Source organism: Nycticebus coucang, chromosome 2 (genome assembly GCF_027406575.1).
Source record: "Nycticebus coucang isolate mNycCou1 chromosome 2, mNycCou1.pri, whole genome shotgun sequence".
NCBI classification, from domain to species: domain Eukaryota; kingdom Metazoa; phylum Chordata; class Mammalia; order Primates; family Lorisidae; genus Nycticebus; species Nycticebus coucang.
Window position 1 is genome coordinate 118,148,365 of NC_069781.1, and position 22,578 is coordinate 118,170,942.

General features: G+C 51.1%; 2 protein-coding genes across 2 annotated transcripts; one reads left to right on the top strand and one right to left on the bottom strand.

The window, feature by feature from the left end:
• Positions 1-270: 270 nt before the first annotated feature.
• Positions 271-3,276, bottom strand: AZU1 (azurocidin 1). The gene is made up of 5 exons (XM_053566880.1): positions 3,219-3,276; positions 2,696-2,852; positions 2,357-2,498; positions 1,089-1,322; positions 271-572 (listed from the first exon to the last, which is right to left on the bottom strand). Exons 1-5 carry the CDS (start codon positions 3,274-3,276, stop codon positions 411-413), a joined length of 753 nt encoding a protein of 250 aa, XP_053422855.1. The 3' UTR covers positions 271-410.
• Positions 3,277-8,807: 5,531 nt separating this feature from the next.
• PLPPR3 (phospholipid phosphatase related 3) lies at positions 8,808-21,888 on the top strand. Its single transcript, XM_053581613.1, has 8 exons — positions 8,808-9,205; positions 9,558-9,678; positions 18,340-18,525; positions 18,610-18,751; positions 18,858-19,053; positions 19,185-19,242; positions 19,320-19,493; positions 19,745-21,888. The coding sequence occupies exons 2-8, from the start codon at positions 9,604-9,606 to the stop codon at positions 21,095-21,097; spliced, it is 2,184 nt and encodes a 727-aa protein (XP_053437588.1). The 5' UTR covers positions 8,808-9,205; positions 9,558-9,603; the 3' UTR covers positions 21,098-21,888.
• Positions 21,889-22,578: the final 690 nt, after the last annotated feature.

Here is a 22,578-nt window from a genome sequence, read left to right on the forward strand (position 1 = left end):
GTCCAAAGCCCATACTAGTTGTGTGACCTCAGATGAGTCACCCAACCTCTTTGAGCCTTGGTGCTACCTCTGTCAAGGGAAGATAACAACAGTCCCTGCTTCTCAGAGCTCCAGAAGAATTCAGCAAGGGTCTACACAAGGACCCCTCTGGGGTGGATGCCCCTAATGTCAATGAGCCATTAACCCTTCCCCAAAGCCTACAGAGCATCCCTTGCCTTCAATCCCTGTCCCATCCACCTCAGTGAAGCAGAACTCAGAAGCAGAGGCGAGAATAGCTTCTTTATTAAGAACCACAACCACAGAGGCTGGGCATAGAGGGCTCATTCCAGAGTTGTGGGGAACACAACAAAGGCTGAGGGACGTAGGCGCAGGCCACAGAGGCAAGGTGCTCACGGTAGTCAAGGCTGGGCTCAGGCCAGCCCTTGTGCCGGAGGGTTTAGAACACTATCGATCCAGTCTCGGAAGAGCGCCACACGGGTGAAGAAGTCGGGGCCCTTGCCACAGGGATTTGGGGAGAAGGAGGCCACACCATGTGCCAAGCCGTTGCAGATGAGAGGGGTGCCTCCATCACCCTGCCCAAATGGGAAGCATGTCAGGGCATCCCCAGGGGGCCCAAGATCCCCATTTCTCTAACCCCAGAACCACTGAGCTTTCTTGCTGTCCCTGGAACCCACAAACCCTCTTCCAACTGCAGGTCCTTTGCACATGTCTTTCCCACCACCCTGTGCCTGGTTAACTCCTAACTGAATTTTAGGTTCATTGCCTCCAGGAACTCCCAGGACCATCAAGCCAGGTCAGGCATCACCCTCCTCTGGCAATCACAATATTTGCTTCCCACAAACCCTGGAGTCTGGGAACTCCAAAAGTGCAGGCTTTGCTTATCCCAGCACAGGGACTTGGCACACAGGAAGTATTTAATAAATACTATTTCTCATGCTGTTAAAATGCTGGGTTCTGAGGCCCTCACCCCCACCAGTTGTGTCACCCTTGGCCTGGACCTTCTTCCTCCCATCCCAGGGAACTCCTTATCTCTCAAGACACCTCCTCCCTCCACAAGAAACCTATGCCAGGTCTGCCCTGGCCCGTACCTGGCAGATTCCACCCCGGCGGGTGAGCACACCAGTACACAGGTTGTTAGGGCGGCACCGATTCTCAGGGGTCACGGTCACATTGACAACTCTTGGGAAACGGGAGAGACGCCCCCCATTCTTTCGGTTCCCCCAGCCAGCTACCTGGCAGCTGGTGCCAGCTTCCACAATGGCATTCTGTGGGGGCAGTGGCACCAGCACCACATTGCTAGTGAGGTTGGCCTCACGATCCAGCTGGAGAGGGAAACTGAGTCAGTGGAGAATGGAATGGGACTGGAGCCTCATGAGCCGACGCTTGGAGCAGTAGTGTCAACAGCATGAATTTTGGTGTGTGAGTGGTTTGAGTTCAAATCCCTGCTGGGGCAGTAACCTGCTATGGGACCCTGGTGAAGTCGCTTTACCTCTCTGGGCTTCTGTTTTTTCCCCCATAGAAAAATAGTAATAGGGCAGCGCCTGTGGCTCAAAGGGGTGGGGCGCCGGCCCCATATGCCGGAGGTGGTGGGTTCAAACCCAGCCCCGGCCAAAAACTGCAAAAAATAAAATAATAATAATAATAATAAATAATTCCTACTCTGCAGGTAGTTAACAGTATAAAACAAGACCCTTACAGTAAAAGAACTTGCACAGAAAGTGCAAACAAAACAACCAGGTACAAATTCCACCATCACAATTGGCAAAAAAATTTTAAATCATAATACCCAGTGTCAGTGAAGATGTGGACAAATGGGCAGTTTTTAATTCCGCTGGAGGGATTGGTTTGGTCCCTTTAGCCACGTTGGATGGAGAAACTTTCTTTTTCTCTTTTTGATAAGAGTCTCACTCTGTCACCCTGGGTAGAGTGAGATAGAGTGGCTGGGTAGAGTGCCGTGGCATCATAGCTCACAACAACCTCAAACTCCTGGGCTCAAGTGATCCTTTTGCCTCAGTCTCCCAAGTAGCTGGGGCTACAGACACCTGCCACAATGCTCTGCTAGTTTTGTCTATTTTCAGTAGAGATGGGGTCTCATTCTTGCTCAGGCTGCTCTCAAATTCCTGAGCTCAAGCAATCCACCTACCTAGGCCTCCCCAAGTGCTCCGATTACAGCCGTGAGCTACCACATCAGGCCTGGATGGAAAACTTTTGTCAGAGAGAGATGTACAAAAACACTTGGAAACAACTTCAGCATCCACCCACAGGGGTCTAGAGACTGGACTGTGATACATCTATGTTCTTTGCTGCAGTTTTTGAATCCAAGTGCACCAGGCTCCAGTGCCCCACTGCTGCTCACCTGCAGCAGCAGCAAGTCATTCAGGTTCTCCTGGGGATCGTATCTGTTCTCACTGATGCTCCCGATGGAAAATGTTTGCCGTGATCGCTCCCGCCGCCTCAGGTCATAGGCTCCCAGCACAACCATGGCTACTCCCGGGTTCCTGAGGGCAGTGGAAGGAAGAGGGGAAACATGAGGCTGGAGGCAGCTAGGGAGCAAACAAGGTGGGGGAAGGTTCAGGCCTGATGTTAAAGGGTAAGAGGCCAGTATTACTAACCTCCTTCCTTGCCCCCCACCTTGCATCCCCTCCTTCTACAAAAGAGGAGCTGGGACCCTCAAGGCCCGCTCCCTATCCCTCACAGGTTCCGGAAGCAGCTGGCTGCAGTCAGCACGAAGCGTGTGTGGATCAGGGCGCCCCCGCAGAAGTGCCTTCCCTGGTTCTGAATCGAGGCCAGGAACGGGAACTCAAGAGGCCTAGCCTTCCGGCCACCCACAATGTCCACAAGGGGTGCCGAGCCTGGGTGGGGATGCAGGAGACAGCTCTGAAGACCTCTGAGAGCCCCCACACAGTGTGTGTGTGTGGGGTTATTGGAAGCTGCAGCCCCATCCACCCAAGGAGAACATGAGGAGACCCCCACCCTCCCTATGCCCCTGCTCCATAAGTAAGAGGACAGGTGGCCGCCCTAGTCCCACACTCCCTCCTGAGACTGTCTGGGGCCACTCTGGCTGTGTGATCTGGGCCAGGTTGCTTTCCATCTCTGTGCCTTGAATCCTGGAGTATAGGAGCTGGGGTCCAGTTTCTCCCACCCACGTCTCTGCCCCTGGAGCCAGAGCTGGACACCCAGCACAGATTGGAGAAAGCTGGGTGCAGATAGGCGCTCACCAGCCCTCGTGGATACCAGAAGGCCAGCCAGCAGGGCCAGAAGTCTGAGAGGGGGCATGGTGGGGCAGCTCTTTGGCTGGGGCAAGAGCAGCCCTTATATCCAGAAAGTTGGCAGCAACGCTCCCCACCCAGGCCCAGCCCTGCACTGCAGGAACACAGGAAGTTGCCCAAGGCCTCTGCCACCAACTGCTCCAGGGCCAGCTGGGCTCTCCCAATGGCCCACTCTGACCCTCAGTTTTCCCTCCAGGTATAGGGGAGGATCAGTCCTTGCCAGCCCAGCCCTGGGCAGGCTTGCCACAGACAGCCAGCAATGTTCCCAAATTGTGAGTGCTACTCCTTTGGCAGCTCTGGCCTCGGATTCCCCTTCCTCAGCTACTAAGGGCCACCACTGCCCACTAGTCCTGATGCCCACAGAGCTCAGAGCACTGGAGTCAGCAGGCCCAGGTTTGAGTCTGGCTGGCCTATGTATGCATACTATTATTATTTTTACTTTTTAACAGTTTGAAATGTGATTCACATACTCCATAAGCCACTCTTAAAGTCTATAGTTCAGGGTGGCGCCTGTGGCTCAAAGGAGTAGGGTGCCAGCCCCATATACCAGGGGTAGTGGGTTCAAACCCGGCCCTGGCCAAAAACCGCAAACAAACAAATAAATAAAATAAAATGAAGTCCACAGGTTCAGTAGTTTTTAGTATCCATACAGAGTTGTGCAACTATCACCACAGTCAGTTTTAAGACATTTTCATCACCCTCAAAAGAAACCTCCTACCATTAGCTACCACCTCCAATCCCCCAGCCCTTAGCAACCACAAATCCACTTTCTATCTCTGTAGATTTGCCTATTCTGGACATTTTATATAAGAGGAATAAGATACTATGTGACCTTTTTTTGCTTTTTTGGTTATTTTATTTTAGGGTCTCACCATATTGCCCAGGCTGGCCTCAAATTTCTAGGCTCAAGTGATCCTCTCACCTCAGTCTCTCATGTAGTTGGCATTATAGGCATGAGCCATAACACATGGCTGTGTGACCTTTTTTGTCTGGCCTCTCTCTCTGAGCATCCAATAGGACTCTCTCTGTGGGAACCTGGGAAGGTTACTTGTTATCCTTTTGCTGCATGTGTAAGATAGGGTAGTGGCCTCATTGAAGGACACTCTTCAGAGCTTTCATGCACCCAGGATCTTGGCAAGAAGTGGAGATAAGAAAAACAAGATTGAGTACCCAGAATATACAAAGATTCTTGTAATTCAAAACCAAAAAGACAAATGACTCAATTTAAAAAATGGGCAAAGGACCTGAATTGATACTTCTCCAGAGAAAATACACAAATGGCCAAGAAGCACAGGGAAAGATGTTCAAAATCTTTAGTGATAAGGGAAAAGTAAATCAAAACCACAATAAGATAACATTTCATTCTCAGTAGGACAGCTACAAGATGTTGGTCAGGACATGGACAAGTTAGAAACCTTGTACATGGTTGGTGAGAATGTAAAACAATGCATCCACTTTGGAAAATAGTCTGGTAGTTCCTCAAAAAAGGAAACAAGACTTTTCATATCACCCATCAATTCCACTCCTAGGTGTATGTTCAAAAGAAATGAAACTAGAGTTTCAAATAAATACTTGCACCTGAATGTTTACAGCATTATCCATAATAGCCAAAAGGTGGAATCAACCTAGATATCCATCCACAAACGAATGAATGGACAGACATGATGATGTCCGTTCACACACTAGAATATCACTCAGACATGAAAAGGAAGGAGGCTGACATAGGCTAGACATTCCACAACCTGGATGGACCCTGAGCATGTTGTGTTCAGTGAGAGAAGCCAGACACAGAAAGACACAGTCTAAGATTCCATATACGTAAAACGTCCAGGCTCGGGGGCACCTGTGGCTCAAAGGAGTAGGGCGCCAGCTCCATATGCCAGAGGTGGCGGGTTAAACCCAGCCCCGGCCAAAAACTGCAAAAAAAAAAAAAAATTTATTAAAATGTCCAGGCTCAGAGGGTGGTGCCTGTGGCTCAAAGGAGTAGGACGCTAGCCCCATATGCCAGAGGTGGTAGGTTCAAACCCAGCCCTGGCCAAAAACTGTAAAAAAAATAAAAATAAAATAAATAAATAAATCAAATGTCCAGGCTCAGTGCCCATAGCTCAGTGGTTAGGGCACCAGCCACATACACTGAGGCAGGCTGGTTTGAACCCGGCCCAGGCCTGCTAAACAACGACAACTGCAACAACAACAATAACAACAACAAAAATAGCCAGACATTGTGGCAGGTGCCTGTAGTCCCAGCTACTTGGGAGGCTGAGGCAAGAGAATTGCTTAAGCCCAAGAGTTTGAGGTTGCTGTGAGTTGTGACGCCACAGCACTCTACTGAGGGCAACATAGTGAGACTCTTGTCCCCCCCCCAAAAAAAAACAAAACTGTCCAGAACAGGGTCAGATCTACAGAGACCGAAAGTGGATTCATTGTCGTCAGGGGCTGGGGAGTGGATGGGAAGTGAGTGCTGAAGAGTATGGGGCTTGCTTTTGGGGTGATGGAATATTCTGGAATTAGACAGTGGTGAGGGTTGGACTACATTGTGAATATACTAAAAACCATTGGAGTGGGGCCAGGTGCGGTGGTAGATCATGCCTGTAATCCTAGCATTCTGGGAAGCCAAGGCAGGAGGATCACTTCAGCTCAGGAGTTCCAGACCAGACTGAGAAGAGTGAGACCACATCCCTACAAAAAATAGAAAAATTAGCTGGGCATCATGGCAGGTGTCTTTAGTCCCAGCTAGTCAGAAGGCTAAGGCAGAAAGATTTCATGAGCCTATGAGTTTGAGGTTTCTGTGAGGTAGGCTGGCGCCAGGGCATTCTACCTATCTACCCAGGGTGACAAAACGAGACTCTGTCTCAAAACAAAAACAAACCCTGGCTGGGCACCCATAGGCCAGTGGTTAGGGTGCTGGTCTGGTGCACTGGGGCTGGTGGGTTTGAACCCCACAAGGGCCTGCCAAACAATGACAACTACAACAAAAAAATAGCTGGGCATTGTAATGGGCTACAATCCCAGCTACTTGGGAGGCTAAAGTAAGAGAATCGCTTAAGCCCAAGAATTTGAGGTCGCTGTGAGCTGTGACATCACAGCACTCTACCAAGGGCAACATAGTGAGACTCTGTCTCAAAAAAAAAGAAAAGAAAAGAAACCCAATAAAACCAAAAAACAAATAAAAAAATTAAAGTGTATACTTTAAAATGGCAATTTTTTTTTCTTTTCTTCTTTTTATTTTATTTATTTATTTATTTTTTGGCCGGGGCTGGGTTTGAACCCACCACCTCCGGCATATGGGACCGGCACCCTACTCCTTGAGCCACAGGCGCCGCCCATTTTCTTTTTTTGAGACAGAGTCCCACCCTACACCCTGAGCAGAATACAATGGTGTCATAGTTCACTGCAACCTCAGACTAGGGCTGTGGGCATCCCGCTGCCTCAGTTTCTGGAAGCCACTGGGATTACAGGCACTTATCGCAGTTTGAGGCTGCGTTTTTCCATTTTTTTAGGAGTCAGGATCTCACTCTCACTCAGGCAAGTCTCAAACTCCTGAGCTCAAGCAATTCTCCATCCTCAGCCTCCCACAATGTTGGGATTACAGGCATGAGCCATCGCAGCCGACTAAAATGGCTATTTTCTTATGTTTTACCCCTTCTTTAGGTAAAAAATAAAAAGAATAAAATGGCTAATTTCATGTTCTGTATATTTCAACTTGATTTTTAAAAATAAGGCTGATTTCCAAGATGAGACTGAGAGATTTGGGGCTCCAGGTGGTCCCCTACACCCTCAGGTACACCAGTTTGTGTCTGAAGCCAAGAGGCCACAAAGGTTTGTACCTCCTAAGGGGCAGATTTGGGGAGAGTTTAGAGAGGCAGGATCAGGGTGGACTTTGAGGTTCTTTGCCCATCTGAATATTGGAGCTCTGAGACTTGGGTCTAGTCTGGTCTCTGCTGAGTCTCTCAGTCCAGCCACCTAAGAGTAGTCAGCACATGGTCCCCGGGCCTCTGACTTAGCCCAGGCCTGTCTATCTTCTTGGGGCTTTCTGGGGAAATACCTAACACTAACCCATTTATCACTCCCTCTTGGTCCAGCCTGGGCCTCACCTCTTCCATGTACCAGGCCTTCTTCTTTCCTCCTGGTCCCCTCTTAGTATCTCAGTTTCCCTGTGTGCATGAAGGAGACATGCCTCATAGAGCTGTGCTGGACATTGAGCAGGTTACTGTCTATAAATGTTTCTGAGTGGTACTTGGAACGCTTGACCACTCTAAACTGCTCTAAATTCTGCCATGGCTCCCTAGTGCCCCAGACTCAAGCCCAGGGTCCCTCAGCTGAGGGATGTGTTTTGGTCTCTACCACTGGGGATCCTACAGGAAGGACCCCCGCCCCTAACCCTAAGGTTTCTCCAGGTACCCTCATACCCTCTCCTGGCCCCCAGGAGACACCCAAGGGGCAATTGCTCCATTTCTTCCTCCTCCTCATGCCTCTGGAGGACTGTTTGTGGTCACCTTTCAACAGCAGGATTCCCAACGGCTGCCCAGCCTCCACCTCTCACTAGCTGGAACAAAAAAAAAGACCCATCCATACCAATGTCCCCTCTCACAGGCTTCCTGACCCTGGGCTGTGGGAAGACGCATCCTTGCTCACCCACAAGAACCTCAGGGCCAAGAACCCTCTCAAGCAGGAGGACCTGGGACATGTAGGTAACCCTGGCTGTGTTTCTGGGGGACAGGGGCATGTGAGGCGACTTCAGGACTCCAGCTCTCAGAGGTCACTCTTAAGCAAACAGAAAGCCTCCTCTGAACACCTGGAGTTGAGGTTCTTTGAAAACATGAGTCAAAGGACAGAATCTGAGGAGGGGGAATGGGTTAAATAGCTGAAGGGGAATAAAGACCAGTGCCTACAAACAGTAGTCACTCAATCAATGCATCCCTCATCCCCAAAAGCTAATGAGAAATTTAACTGTGGAACTGTCAGGGTCTGTCTCTGTTCCCAAAGGGTCTGCAGTCTCGGATCAGATGGGGTGTACCTTAGGTGCTCAACAGATAGTAAATAAATAAACTCGATAAAACCCTGGCCTTCTGGGCCTGGAGAGCTCGCATAGTCACCTATGCTCCCTGGGCTTCAGTTTCCCCATCCATAAAATGGGAGTCACACAGGCCCTAACACTCAGGGCTGTGTACGAAAATGAACTGCCTGCAAAAAGCAAGCCAGTACTGCCTAAATGTGTACATTTTTCCCCGAGCCCCCTACCCATCGCCCCTGCATGCCCCCTATGCCCTGGTTCCTGAGGGCCAGGCGGAGGGCGGACCCCGGTCGGGCAGAGAAGGGAGGAGGAGTGGAACCAACTGGGGCGAGGGCCACACCCCCTCACCCCACCCCCAACTCCAGTCCCCAGCCCCCAGCTTCCTTTGTCTCCCAATTGTTCAGGGAGCCGAGGAAGCTTGCCATGGAAACCGGTGCGGGGGAACGGAGAGCCTGGCAGGGACGTGGGGTGGGGCGTGGCAGACACTGGGCCGGACGGTGAGAGACCCCGAGAGACAGAGTCCCAGAGACGCAGGCACCCTCCTCCGCCCCCGCGTCGATGGGGCCCCTGAGGTCATCGCGAGAGACCCGTGAGGGTAGGACGTGGAGGGAGGTCGAGAGGGAGGGGAAGACAGAGCCCGGCCCTCCGCAGTGCCAGCCGCAGCTCGCGACCTCGAGACCCCGACATCCAGCAAACCGCAGCCGGAGAGGCAGGCGAGGGGAAGGACGCGCGCTGCGCCCCCGACGCACGGAGACAAAGAGCCCCCGCCCCTGGCGCAGCGCCTAGGCTGCAGCGTTCGTGGGGGTCTCGGGCCGGGCTCCCTCCGCCCCCGCGGGGGAGGGGCCGTGCTTTGTACTCGCCGGGCCGCAGCCCGAGCCCCGCCGCCGCTCCAGCTCCGCCCTTCGAACGCAGGCTGCTGCAGGTGAGGGTACTGTGGGGCACGGTGCTCGCACTCCATCCTCTCTTCCTTCTCCCTGGGCCCCCCATTCTCCTGGGTGACCCCTCCTTGAGGCGAGGACGGCCTTCCGCTTGGAGACCCCAGGCCAGGCTGGGCCCGCCCTCTTTGCCGAACCCCCTTTCTGAGCCTGATAGTGAAGGTGCCAGGAAGCCAGATTGTGTGGCAGGGCCGTGGTGCGCCGGGGAGGCTGCGGGGATACTGGTCTCCTTCAGCCTCAGTTTTCCGGGCGGCTAATGAACATCCTTGCCCGTCCTTCTTCTGCTGGCGCCAATCACTAGGCCCTCCCAAGTCTAAGTCTGTGCGTCTCCCGCTCTAGTGCGGCTTTGTCCCCTCCAGCCACGGCCTGTGGCGCCGGTGGCACCATGATCTCAACCAAGGAGAAGAATAAAACCCCGAAGGACAGCATGACGCTTCTGCCTTGCTTCTACTTTGTGGAGGTGAGTAGGGGTCTCGCTGGGTGGGGGCGGAGGAGAGGCCTCAGTTCCTGCCGTCAGAACCGCCCCCCCAGGAACGAGATGGGGCACAGCCTTGGGACGGGGGAAAACCAGGGTGCTTGGGGGATGGGGGCGTGGGTCAGAGTGGTTGGGCTCTGCAGATTGAGTAGGAGTTCCAGAGGCAAATTGGCTGTAGAAACAATACAGGCAAATGCTGGAAGGTGGGATCTTCAGTCCCAGGATCTAGGTCAGTAGCTCACCTGGAGGGGCTGGGACTAGGAGCGCTGAGGCCATGAAGGGGTGTGGGGAAGTAGGGGCAAGTGAGGGAGAGGCCTGGGTGCAGGTTCAGGGTTTTCCTCCAGCACTTGGGCTCTGGGTTCAAAACCATCCTCTGGATGGGGCTGTGCTGCTCATACCTGTAATCTCAGCACTTTGGGAGGCCTAAGTGGGAAGATCCCTTGAGATCAAGAGTTGGAGACCAGCCAGGGCAACAGAGAGCTGGTCGACATAGCAAGACCCTATTGGTGCAGAAAATTTTTAAATTAGCTGGGAGTGGTGGTGCACAGGTATAGTCCTACCTACTCTGGAGGCTGAGCCAGGAGGATCAATTGAGCCCTGAGTTCCTGTCTGCAGTGAGCTGTGATCACATCCAGCCTTAGTGACAGTCTGTACCTTGTCTCAAAAACACAAAAAACTCTGCTGGTGGGGCACAGTGGCTCACACCTATAATCCTAGCACTGTGAGAGGCCAAGGCAGGAGGATTGCTTGAGTTCATGAGTTTGAGATCACCCTGAGCAAGAGCAAGACCCTGCCTCTACTGAAAAACCAGAAAAACTGGGCTGCGCCTGTGGCTCAAAGGAGTAGGGCCCCGGCCCCCTATGCCGGAGGTGGCGGGGAGGTGGCAGGTTCAAACCCAGCCCTGGCCAAAAACTGCAAAAAACAAACAAACAAAAAAAAAAACAGAAACACTAACCCAGCATAGTACACCCTTGTAGTCCCAGCTACTCAGGAGGCTGAGGCAAGAGGATTGCTGAAGCCCAAGCATTTGAGGTTGTGAGCTATGACACCACAGCACACTATATCCAGGGTGACAGAGTGAGATGAGACTTTGTCTCAAAAACAAAAAAACCCTCTCTCCTAATGTGAGGTTAATGCCCTTAAACTCCCTGGGCCTCAGCTTCCCCTCTGGTAGGGGGAAGCTTATAGGAACTAAATATTTACAAAAAGTTAGAACTGGCAGTCACAGAGTTAGGACTTTATAAGTGTTTTTTTCTTTTGTTTTTTTGTGACATAAAGTCTCATTCTGTCACCCTGGGTAGTGTGCCATGGCATCAGCCTAGCTCACAGCAACTTCAGACTCCTGGGCTCAAGTGATCCTCTTGCTTCAGCCTCCCTAATAGCTGGGACTACAGGCATGTGCCACCATACACAGTTAATGTTTCTCTTTTTATTTTTATTTATTTAAAAACATACATCTTTCGGGTGGTGCCTGTGGCTCAGTCGGTAAGGCACCGGCCCCATATACCGAGGGTGGCAGGTTCAAACCCGGCCCTGGCCAAACTGCAACCAAAAAATAGCCGGGCGTTGTGGCGGGCGCCTGTAGTCCCAGCTACTCAGGAGGCTGAGGCAAGAGAATCGCTTAAGCCCAGGAGTTAGAGGTTGCTGTGAGCTGTGTGATGCCACGGCACTCTACCGAGGGCCATAAAGTGAGACTCTGTCTCTACAAAAAAAAAAACAAAAAAAACGTACATCTTTCTTTCTTTCTTTATTTTTTGCAGTTTTTGGCTGGGACCGGGTTTGGACCCTCCACCTCTGGTATATGGGGCTGGCGCCCTACTCCTTGAGCCACAGGCACTGCCCTGTTTCTCTTTTTAGTAGAGACAGAGTCTCACTCTTGTTCAGGCTGATCTTGAACTCTTGAGCTCAAGAGATCCACTGGTTTCAACCTCTCAGAGTGCAAGGATAACAGGTGTGAGTCACAGCCCCCAACCTTTATGAGTTTTTTTTTTTTTTGAGACAGAGTCTCAAGCTGTCACCCTGGGTAGAGTGCTGTGGCATCACAGCTCACAGCAACCTCCAACTCCTGGGCTCAAGCAAGTCTCCAGCCTCAGTCTCCCAAGTAGCTGGGACTACAGGTGCCTGCCACAACGCCTGGCTATTTTTTGGGTTGCAGCCATCGTTGTTTGGCGGGACTGGGCTGGATTCGAACCCACCAGCTCAGGTGTATGTGGCTGGCACCTTAGCCACTTGAGCCACAGGCGCTGAGCCCTTTCTGAGTTAAAAAAAAAAAAAAAAAGTCTATATGCAGCCACCTGACACATACTAAGTGTCAAAAGGTAATGTTCATCCATGTTGGGGACCCTGGGTAGAGGACAGGGGTCCTCAGGCCCAGGGCATAAGTGCCAGGTCACATGGCTAGTGGCTGCACTGGAACAATTTACCTCATCCCCCCATGACAGGGTCCCTCCTCAACAGGCAAAATCACTGTGTAGAAAACCTGTTTATTTTTCAAATAACATTTAAATTCCCCTTCCAAGAGATTATACCTTCTCAACATTTCATCATCAAAGAGAAGGCAGCTTCCTTGCCTGGAAGCTCCCACTCACCCACTTGTCCTACCCTCCATGTCTCTGAATCCTTATAGAAATTGTTTATGGCGGCTTGGTGCCTGTAGCTCAGTAAGTAGGACCCTGGCCACGTACACCGAGGCTGGTGGGTTCAAGCCCAGACCAGGCCTGCTAACCAACAATGACAACTGCAGCCAAAATAGCTGGGCATTGTGGTGGGTGCCTGTAGTCTCAGCTACTCAAGAGGCTGAGGCAGGAAAATCGTTTAAGCCCAAGAGTTTGAGGTTGCTGTGAACTGTGACACCACAGCACTCTACCGAGGGTGACATAGTAACACTGTATCTCAAAAAAAAAAAAAAAGAAAGAAAGAAATTGCTTTATGGGACAAAATTACATGAGGAACTTTATCTAACAAATTCAATCAGTGTAACCTAATTCTTTGTCCCCTCAATGAATCCCAAACAATAAAAAATAAACAAACAAACAAAAAAAAGAAATAGCTTTATGCCTGTTCTCTCTCTCCACTTTTTTAAAATAATTATTTTATTTATTTGTTAGTTTGTTTATAATTATATTTTGTAGAGACAAGGTCTCGCTCTTGCTTAGTCAGGTCAGACTGGTCTGGAACTCCTGAGCTCAAGAAAAAAAAAAAAATCCAACCACCTGCCCCACCCTCCCAGAGTGCTAGGATTATGGGCATGAGCCACTGTACCTGGCCATCCCTCCATGTTTAAAACACAAGTTTCGGGCTCGGTGCCTATGGCTCAAGTGGCTAAGATGCCAGCCACATACACCTGAGCTGGCGGGTTCGAATCCAACCTGGGCCCGGCAAACAACAATGACTGCAACCAAAAAATAGCTGGGCGTTGTGGCAGGCACCTGTGGTCCTAGCTACTTGGGAGGCAGAGGCAGAAGAATTGCTTGAACCCAGGAGTTGGAATTTGCTGTGAGCTGTGATGCCACCACAGCACTCTACCCAGGGAGATGGCTTGAGACTCTGTCTCAAAAAAAAACTAAAAATAAAAAAATAAAACACAAGTTTCAGATCTTAGCTTTTTTCCAGCAGAGATCTTTGCTCAGCTTGGTATGCAAGGCGCCAGTACAGTGCTTCTTTGTTGGTACACCATTCCCTGAGCCGGACTGCAGTGTTTTATATGCCCACGTGTGTGTCTATTTACCTGCAGTAGAACCAGCACTGTGTGTTCATAGCATTTTGGATTTGCATTGCCTTTATTCTTTTTCTTTTTAAGACAAGAGTCTCACTCTGTCACCCAGGCTGGAGTGCTGTGGAGTCATAGGTTACAACAACCTCAAACTCGTGGGCTTGAGCTATCCTCTTGCCTCAGCCTCCCAAGTATCTGGGACTATAGGCATCTGCCATAATGCCCACTGAGTTTTTCTATTTTTAGTAGAGCTGGGGTGTAGCCTGAGCACAGGTGATCCACCCACCTCTGCCTCCCAGAGTGCTAGGACTACAGACATTTTTTTTTTTTGGTAGAGACAGAGTCTCACTTTATCGCCCTTGGTGGAGTGCTGTGGTGTCACACTGCTCATAGCAACCTCCAACTCCTGGGTTTAGGCGATTCTCTTGCCTCAGCCTCCCAAGTAGCTGGGACTACAGGCGCCCACCACAATGCCCAGCTATTTTCTTTTCAGTTGTTGCAGTTTGGCCGGGGCCGGGTTTGAACCCGCCACCCGTGGTATATGGGGCTGGTGCCCTACTCACTGAGCCACAGGCGCCGCCCTGGACTACAGACACGAGCTATGTGAACAGTTTTTCTTTTTTTATTTAGTTTGTATTTATTGTTTGGGATTCATTGAGGGGACAAAGAATTATGTTACACTGATTGCATTTGTTAGATAAAGTGCCTCTTATAATTGTGTCTCATAAAGCAATTTCTATAAGGATTCAGAGACAAGGAGTGTAGGACAAATGGTGGGGGCTTCCAGGGGAGGAAGCTGCCTCTTCTTTGATGAAGGAGCCTTGAGAAGGTATAATCTCTTGGAATGGGAATTTAAATGCTATCTGAAAAATAAACAGCTGACCGGTGCAGTGCCTCACACCTATAATTCTAGCACTCTGGGAGGTCGAAGAGGGTGGATAGCTTGAGCTCATGGGTTTGAGACCAGCCTGAGCAAAAAGTGAGGCACACCCCCCCCCATCTCTACTAAAAATAGAAAAACTGGGTGGCTCCTGTGGCTCAGTGGGCAGGGCCCTAGCCCTATATACCGAGGGTGGCGGTTCAAACCCGGCCCTGGCCAAACTGCAACGACAACAACAAAAATAGAAAAACTGAGGCAAGAGGATCACTCGAGCCCAAGAGTTGAAGGTTGCTGTAAGCTATGGTGCCATGGCACTCTACCCAGGGCGACAGCTTGAGAATCTGTCTCAAAAAAAAAAGAAAGAAAAAGAAACAGCTATGGTAATTTTTTTTAAACACACACAAAATGAAGCAATTTAATTTTTATCTGGGCCAATATGTTCTCAGGTGTTTGTAGTTTTTGGCTGAGGATCTCTGGAAGAAATGAGAAATTAGTGGAGAGTAATCCTTATAGTCTTCGTGTGGTGGCTCACACCTGTTATCTAGCACTTCGGGAGACTGGAGCAAGAGGATTGCTTAAGTTCACGAGTTTGAGACCAGTGTGAGCAAGAGTGATACCTTCCCCATCTCTACTAAAAATAGAAAAAAAAAATTAGCCAGGTATGATGGCATACCACCGTAGTCCCATCTACTTGGGAGGCTGAGGCAAGAGGATTGCTTGAACCCAGGAGTTTGAAGTTACTGTTAGGTGGGATGATGCCACAGATGATGGGTATAGATGATGCACTGTAGCTTGGGCAACAGAGTGAGAGACTTGTCTCAAAAATAAAAAATGAGGCTTGGTGCCTATAGCTTAGTGTTTGGGGCTCTGGCTACATACACCAGGGCTGGTGGGTTCGAACCAGCGAACCTGGGCCTGCTAAATAACAATGACAATTACAACAACAAAATAGCCGGGCGTTGTGGTGGGTGCCTGTAGTCCCAGCTACTTGGGAGACGCAAGAGAATTGCTTGCAAGCCCAAGAGTTTGAGATTGCTGTGAGGTATGACACCATAGAACTCTACTGAGGATGACATAGTGAGACTGTCTCAAAATAAATAAATACATATAAATAAGTAAATAAATAAATAAGGCCGGGCATGGTGGCTCACACCTAGCACTCTGGGAGGCCAAGACAAGTGGATCGCCTGAGCACAGGAATTGGAGATCTGCCTAAACAAAAGTGAGACCCCCATCTCTACTAAAAATAGAAAAACTAGCCAGGCATTGTGGTGGGCACCTGTAGTCCCAGCTACTCAGGAGGTTGAAGCAAAAGGATCACTTAAGCCCAAGAGTTTTGGGGTTGCTGTGAGCTATGACGGAAATGACACTACCAAGGGCACAGAGTAAGACCCTGACTCAATAAATAAATAAAAATTAAAAATCTAAGGAAGTACTTCCAGGCTCTCCAGGGGTGTCAGGTTCCAATGAGGAGCCACTTCAAACCCTTCCCATGAACTGGGTGTTGGGCCAGATGCCTGTAGTACCAGCTATTTGGGAGGCTGAGGCAAGAGGATTTGTTTGAGCCCAAGAGTTTGAGGTTGCTGTGAGCTGTGATGCCACAACTCTACCAAAGGCAACTAAGTGAGACTGTCTCAAAAAAAAAAAAACAAAAAACCCTAAAAGCCCTTCCCCTGGGATGCTATCTGCACACCCCAGCCAAGTCATGCTTATCATAAGAATGAAAACAATAATTGCAGCTAATATTTGCTAAAGGCTTTCTCTGTACAAAGCACTGTTCTGAGCACTTTCAAAATATAGACTCAGCTAATTTCTCATCAGAGCCCTAGAAGGCAGCTGTTTTATCATTCTCATTTTACAGTGTTGAAACTGAGGCACAGGGAGTTCTACCAGCCATTCATGGTGAAAGCAGGACTTGAGTACACACAGTATACTCATCTGCTTGGGTCCTTGTGCCTGCCTGCAGCAGGCATTCAATTAGTGCTCCTTGGACATGAATTCATCCCCCTTGAGGCATTACTTCATGCCTCACATGGAGCTGTGAGCATTCAGGAATATTATGTGTGTTCTATGCCCAACATGTGGGGGGCACACAACCAGGATGTACGAATGAATGACCCAACAAATTCATTCATTAAGGATCTATGGTGTGCCAGATGCTGCTGTCAAGGTTCAGTCGTAGATTGGCATGTGCAGGTCTGAGGACTAGAGAGGATCCCTCTGGGGAGGACTGGGGAACAGGGTCGATGTCTATAGGAAGCATGTCTCAGGCTAGGGAGAAGAGAGGGAGGAAATCCTAGAGGCAGGAATGTATTTATTGCTTAAAAGTTGTTCAAGAAGGCAAGGGTATCTGGTGAGAAGCAATGAATGTTATGGGTGAAATGTAGAATGGATGGATGGATAGGTGGATGGATGTGAAAGGGAGGGTCAATAGATGGTTGGATCAAGGATGCATAGAGGATTGGTAGATGGATGGGAGGGTGGATCGAGGGTCAATGTAGGATGGAGTATGGATGGATTGCTGGGAGAATGGATGATGGATGGATGGAGAATGGACAGATGGTTGGGAGACTGTATGAATGGAGTATGGAGGATGGATGGGTGGGTAGAAGATGGATGGAGGATGGATGAATGGAAGGCTCAGAGGGTAGATAGATGGGAGATGGATGGATGAAGGATGGTGGATAGGTGAATGAAATGTTGGTGGGGTAGGTGGATGGATGGAATGTTGGGAGGGAGGGATGTATGGTTGGGAGTATAGATGAATGGGAGATGGAGGATGGATTAATTGAAAGTTGGAAAGGGGCGGCGCCTGTGGCTCAGTGAGCAGGGTGCTGGCCCCACATACCGAGGGTGGCGGGTTCAAACCCGGCCCGGCCAACCTGCAACAAAAAAATAGCCGGGCGTTGTGGCGGGCGCCTGTAGTCCCAGCTACTCGGGAGGCTGAGGCAGGAGAATCGCCTAGGCCCAGGAATTGGAGGTTGCTGTGAGCTGTGTGACGCCACGGCACTCCACCGAGGGCCATGAAGTGAAACTCTGTCTCTACAAAAAAAAAAAAAAAAAGAAAGTTGGAAAGGTAGGTCGATTTATGATGAATGAATGGAAGGAAGATTGAGAGGGTGGAAAGATGGATGGGAGGGAGGATGGACAGATGGCTGGAAGGATGGATGGATGGAAGATTGAGGATGGATAAATGGAGGATGGTTGGAGTGGAAGGTGGAGAATGGATGAACGGAAGGAAGGTTGGGAGGATAGATGAATGGATGGGAGGGAGGATGGATGGGTACATGAATAGAGGATGGACAGATGGTAGGTAAATAGATGGATGAGTGGATGGAATGTGAATCTGTGTTTTTTTGTGTTTGTTTTTGTAGAGACAGTCATACTTTACTACCCTCGGTAGAGTGCCATGGCGTCACACGGCTCACAGCAACCTCCAGCTCTTGGGCTTATGTGATTCTCTTGCCTCAGCCTCCTGAGCAGCTGGGACTACAGGCGCCCGCCACAACGCCCGGCTATTCTTTGGTTGCAGTTCAGCCGGGGCTGGGTTTGAACCCACCACCCTCGGCATATGGGGCCGGCGCCCTACTCACTGAGCCACAGGCGCCGCCCTGTGTTTTTTGTTTTTGTTTTTGTTTTTGAGACAGAGCCTCAAGCTGTTGCCCTAGGTAGAGTGCTATGGCATCACAGCTCACAACAACCTCCAACTCCTGGGCTCCTGGGCTCAAGCGATTCTCTTGCCTCAGCCTCCCAAGTAGCTGGGACTATAGGCACCCGCCACAACGCCCAGCTATTTTTTGGTTGTGTTGTTTGGCAGGCCCGGGCTGGATTTGAACCCACCAGCTCAGGTGTATATGGCTGGCGCCTTAGCTGCTTGAGATACAGGCGCTGAGCCAAATCTGTGTATTGATGAAATCACAGATGTAGTAAGAATGGCTTTGATGCTGGTTGGATCTATGAATGGGTTCATGAAACGGGATATTTCTGAGTTTACAGAGGGATGGACAGATGACTCAGGAAGTGCAGGGTGACCCTGGCCAGCTTCTCCCCACAGCTGCCTATTGTGGCATCCTCCATTGTGTCCCTGTACTTCCTGGAGCTGACTGACCTTTTCAAGCCAGCCAAAGTGGGCTTCCAGTGCTATGACCGCACACTTTCCATGCCGTACGTGGAGACCAATGAGGAGCTAATCCCACTGCTCATGTTGCTCAGCTTGGCCTTTGCTGCCCCTGCCGCCTCAGTGAGTACCCAGCATCAGGGGCCTGGGCTAGTTTGTGGGCGGCCTCTGGCTGGGAGCCCGCCTGAGCACATCCCTGTTGGGCAGATCATGGTTGGCGAGGGCATGCTGTACTGTCTGCAGTCCCGGTTGTGGGGCCGTGGTGGGGGACCTGATGGGGCCGAGGGCAGCATCAACGCTGGCGGCTGCAACTTCAACTCTTTCCTGCGGCGCACTGTCCGGTTTGTGGGTGAGTTGCTGAATGGTGCCCTGACCCTACCCAAAATCCACAAACAGGGTCAGGCCATTCCAGGCCTCCAGTTCCCTTGCCTGGCCCTGACCCTTCTATCCTGTAGGCGTCCATGTGTTCGGCCTCTGTGCCACAGCCTTGGTGACTGATGTCATCCAGCTGGCCACAGGCTACCATGCACCATTCTTCCTCACGGTCTGCAAACCCAATTATACTCTGCTGGGCACATCGTGTGAGGTCAACCCCTACATTACACAGGACATCTGCTCTGGCCATGATACCCACGCCATCCTGTCTGCACGGTGAGTCAGGCTTGAACATCACACCACACCTTTTTCTTTCACCCTCTGTGAACATATGGGGAAAGTGAGGCACTGACCACTGGAGTCACGGCCCCAGAGCAGGCAGGACTCATGCTGGATTCCTCTTACAGGAAGACCTTCCCATCCCAGCATGCCACACTGTCAGCCTTTGCTGCAGTCTATGTGTCGGTGAGTCTGGCCCCCAAACCTCCTGCCAAGTGGCCACCCACTGGCCTCCCTGACCTCCTACCCCACCCTGCCTCCAGATGTACTTCAACTCAGTTATCTCAGACACCACGAAACTGCTCAAGCCCATCCTGGTGTTTGCCTTCGCCATCGCAGCGGGTGTCTGTGGGCTCACTCAGATCACACAGTACCGCAGCCACCCTGTGGACGTCTATGCCGGCTTCCTCATTGGTGCTGGCATCGCTGCCTACCTGGTGAGCAATGGGGATTTGAGTGGGGGAGGCATAGCCCTGCCTTAGGGGATTCTGAAGTGCCTTCCCCCTTGGGACTCTGGGGTCAGAATCTCATAGGCTTAGACCTGGCCAACATGCAGTGTTTGACTTTAAGGCCAAAATTGACTCCCACTGGGAAAAAAGCTTGCCTCACCTCCTCAGACTCCCAGGTGACAGGTGCTTTGCCTGTGGCGAGAAGGTGGCCTCATGCCCAGCTCTCATCTCCCCTCCAGGCCTGTCATGCAGTGGGCAACTTCCAGGCCCCTCCTGCAGATAAACCAGTGGCCCCTGCACCCTCCAAGGATGCACTGCGGGCCCTGACACAGCGGGGCCATGATTCAGTTTATCAGCAGAACAAGTCTGTAAGCACAGATGAGCTGGGCCCTCCAGGGCGGCTGGAGGGTGTGTCCAGGCCTGTGGCCCGGGAGAAGACCTCTCTGGGCAGCCTAAAGCGGGCCAGCGTGGATGTGGACCTGCTGGCTCCACGCAGCCCCATGGGCAAGGAGAACATGGTGACCTTCAGTAACACACTGCCCCGAGTCAATACACCCTCACTGGATGACCCCGCCCGCCGCCACATGACCATCCACGTCCCACTTGATGCCTCTCGATCCAAGCAGCTCATCAGTGAGTGGAAACAGAAGTCTCTGGAGGGCCGTGGCCTGGGGCTGTCCGATGAGGCCAGCCCAGGGCACCTACGGGCACCCACTGAGCCCATGGCAGAAGAAGAGGAAGAGGAGGAAGAGGAGGAGGAGGAGGAAGATGATGATGAGGAAGATGGCCCTGCCCCACCCTCACTCTACCCCACTGTCCAGGCAAGGCCAGGGCTTGGGCCCCGGGTCATTCTTCCATCACGGGCAGGGCCACAACCCCTGGTGCACATCCCTGAGGAGGGAGTGCAGGCAGGGGCCAGCCTGTCTCCAAAGAGCAGTGCCACAGTCCGTGCCAAGTGGCTCATGATGGCTGAGAAGGGTGGGGCAGCCATGGCTTCCAGCACCACACAGCCCCGTGTGGCCAATCCACCACGGCTGCTACAGGTGATTGCCATGTCTAAGGCCCCAGGTGGGGCTGGCTCCAAGGCAGCAGAGACTGCCTCATCCTCCAGTGCCAGCTCCGACTCCTCCCAGTACCGGTCGCCGTCGGACCGAGACTCAGCCAGCATCATTACCATCGACGCACATGCACCCCACCACCCTGTGGTCCACCTGTCTGCGGGTAATGCACCCTGGGAATGGAAGGTGGCTGGAGGTGGGGCCAAGGTTGTGGAAGGTGAGGGTGGCTATGAGCTAGGGGATCTGGCTCGTGGCTTCCGCGGTGGATCCAGGCCACCAGGGGTGTCCCCTGGCTCATCCATCAGTGATGTGGACCAGGAGGAGCCTCGGTTTGGGGCCGTGGCCACTGTCAACCTGGTCACAGGTGAGGGCCTACCCCCACTGGGCTCAGCTGATGGGGCTCTGGGGCCAGCCAGCCGGGATTCAATGGTCCGGCACCAGGCAGGCAGCCTGGCGCTGGCAGAAAGGGAGGCTGGTGAGGCAGAAGTAGAGAGCTACTACCGGAAGATGCAGGCCCACAGGTTCCAGGACTGAATCTGGCTACTACAAACTTGTCCAATGGACCAGGGTGCATTTTTCAAGCCCCTGCAGGGGTGCAGTGGGGGAATCCCTTATGGATAGGGAGGGGGGGAACAAGGGACTGGGGAGTCAGCATTTGATGAATCAATAAAAGAGGCAGATCCTGTGAAGTGAGTCTTGTCTGGTACTGCAGATTCCTGCCTTACAGGGGGGAGGATCCTGCCAAGCACACTTCACACCCATCTAGACCCTTTTTCACAAAGGCAGGTTGTGACCTTATTGCTGCCTGACCTGGGGGTGGGCAAAGGCCCAAAAGCTCTCACTTCCCTTCCAAAATTTGCTCTGAAACTTTCACTTTGGGCAAGTATATGGGGAAAAAATGGCCAAAGGCTGGGTACTGTAGCTCAAACCCATAATCCAAGCCAAGGTGGGTGGATTGCCTGAGCTCATGAGTTCAAGACCAGCCTGAGCAAGAAAAAGACACGCCCTCACTCCACCCTAGTCTCTTAAAAAAATAGCCAGGTGTTGTGGCAGGAACCTGTAGTCCCAGATACTCAGGAGGCTGAGTCAAGAGTTGAGGTTACTGTGAGCTGTGACACGAAGGCACTCTACTAGACGACAAAGTGATACTTTCTCAAAGAAATACAAAATGAAACCAGTTTTGGGTCCTTGTGAGGTGGCTCATGCCTGTAATCCTAGCACTCTGGGAGGTCAAGATGGGTAGATTGCTTGAGCTCAGGAGTTTGAGACCAGAATGAGCAAGAGCAAGACCTTGTCTCTAAAAATAGCGGGGCATTGTGGCAGACACCTATAGTCCCAGCTACTTGGGAGGCTGAGGCAAAAGCATCGCTTGAACCCAAGAGTCTGAGGTTGCTGTGAGCTATGACACCGTGGTACTCTACCCAGGGTGACCAAGTTGAGAGACTGTCTCAAAAAAAAAAAAAAAAAAAAAAAAAGTCAAACAGGAAGAAGAAACAGCAGAGAAAACAAAAATAGGGCCAATAAAGAGTGAAATCTGAAGCACGGATAAAGAAGAAATTTATTCAAAATCCAAGTACAGAACTGGCCAATGGCCTTCTACAATGTGAACAGCAATAAAGAGATCTACAGAAAAGGTAAAAGTTTGTTATAAAATTGTTTTAATTGAGTTCTTTCTGCATTACAAGCCATCCGGGATGGGCAATGGAATGTGCTTGTGGTTACTGTTAGCTCCATGTTACAATACTGAGCCTGGAATTGGGATTGCTGTTATCAAAATATACATCTGTGTGTCACCATAAAAAACCGCGTGTTGCTGCCCCTCATGTCTTACAACAGGTATAAAAAATTATAAATATTTACACCCTTGTTACACTCCTTTATGGAAATTCAGGAATCCAAGGAGAACCTCTCCCCCACCCCCAAGGACATCCTTGCAGAGAGGCTGGAGGGGAACAAGAACAGTTAAGACTCAGGACCTTCGTCCCACCATCTGGGTCCCAGCATCAGAGGCAGAC

Excerpts from the sequence above, each read along its gene's own strand:
- PLPPR3 (XM_053581613.1), top strand. The coding sequence starts at position 9,604 with ATGATCTCAACCAAGGAGAAGAATAAAACCCCGAAGGACAGCATGACG. Across the intron at positions 9,679-18,339 it reads CTTGCTTCTACTTTGTGGAG|CTGCCTATTGTGGCATCCTC; the intron begins GTGAGTAGGGGT and ends TTCTCCCCACAG. Across the intron at positions 19,243-19,319 it reads TTGCTGCAGTCTATGTGTCG|ATGTACTTCAACTCAGTTAT; the intron begins GTGAGTCTGGCC and ends CCCTGCCTCCAG.
- AZU1 (XM_053566880.1), bottom strand. The coding sequence starts at position 3,276 with ATGCCCCCTCTCAGACTTCTGGCCCTGCTGGCTGGCCTTCTGGTATCC. Across the intron at positions 2,499-2,695 it reads GCCAGCTGCTTCCGGAACCT|GAACCCGGGAGTAGCCATGG; the intron begins GTGAGGGATAGG and ends CACTGCCCTCAG. Across the intron at positions 1,323-2,356 it reads ATGACTTGCTGCTGCTGCAG|CTGGATCGTGAGGCCAACCT; the intron begins GTGAGCAGCAGT and ends TTCCCTCTCCAG.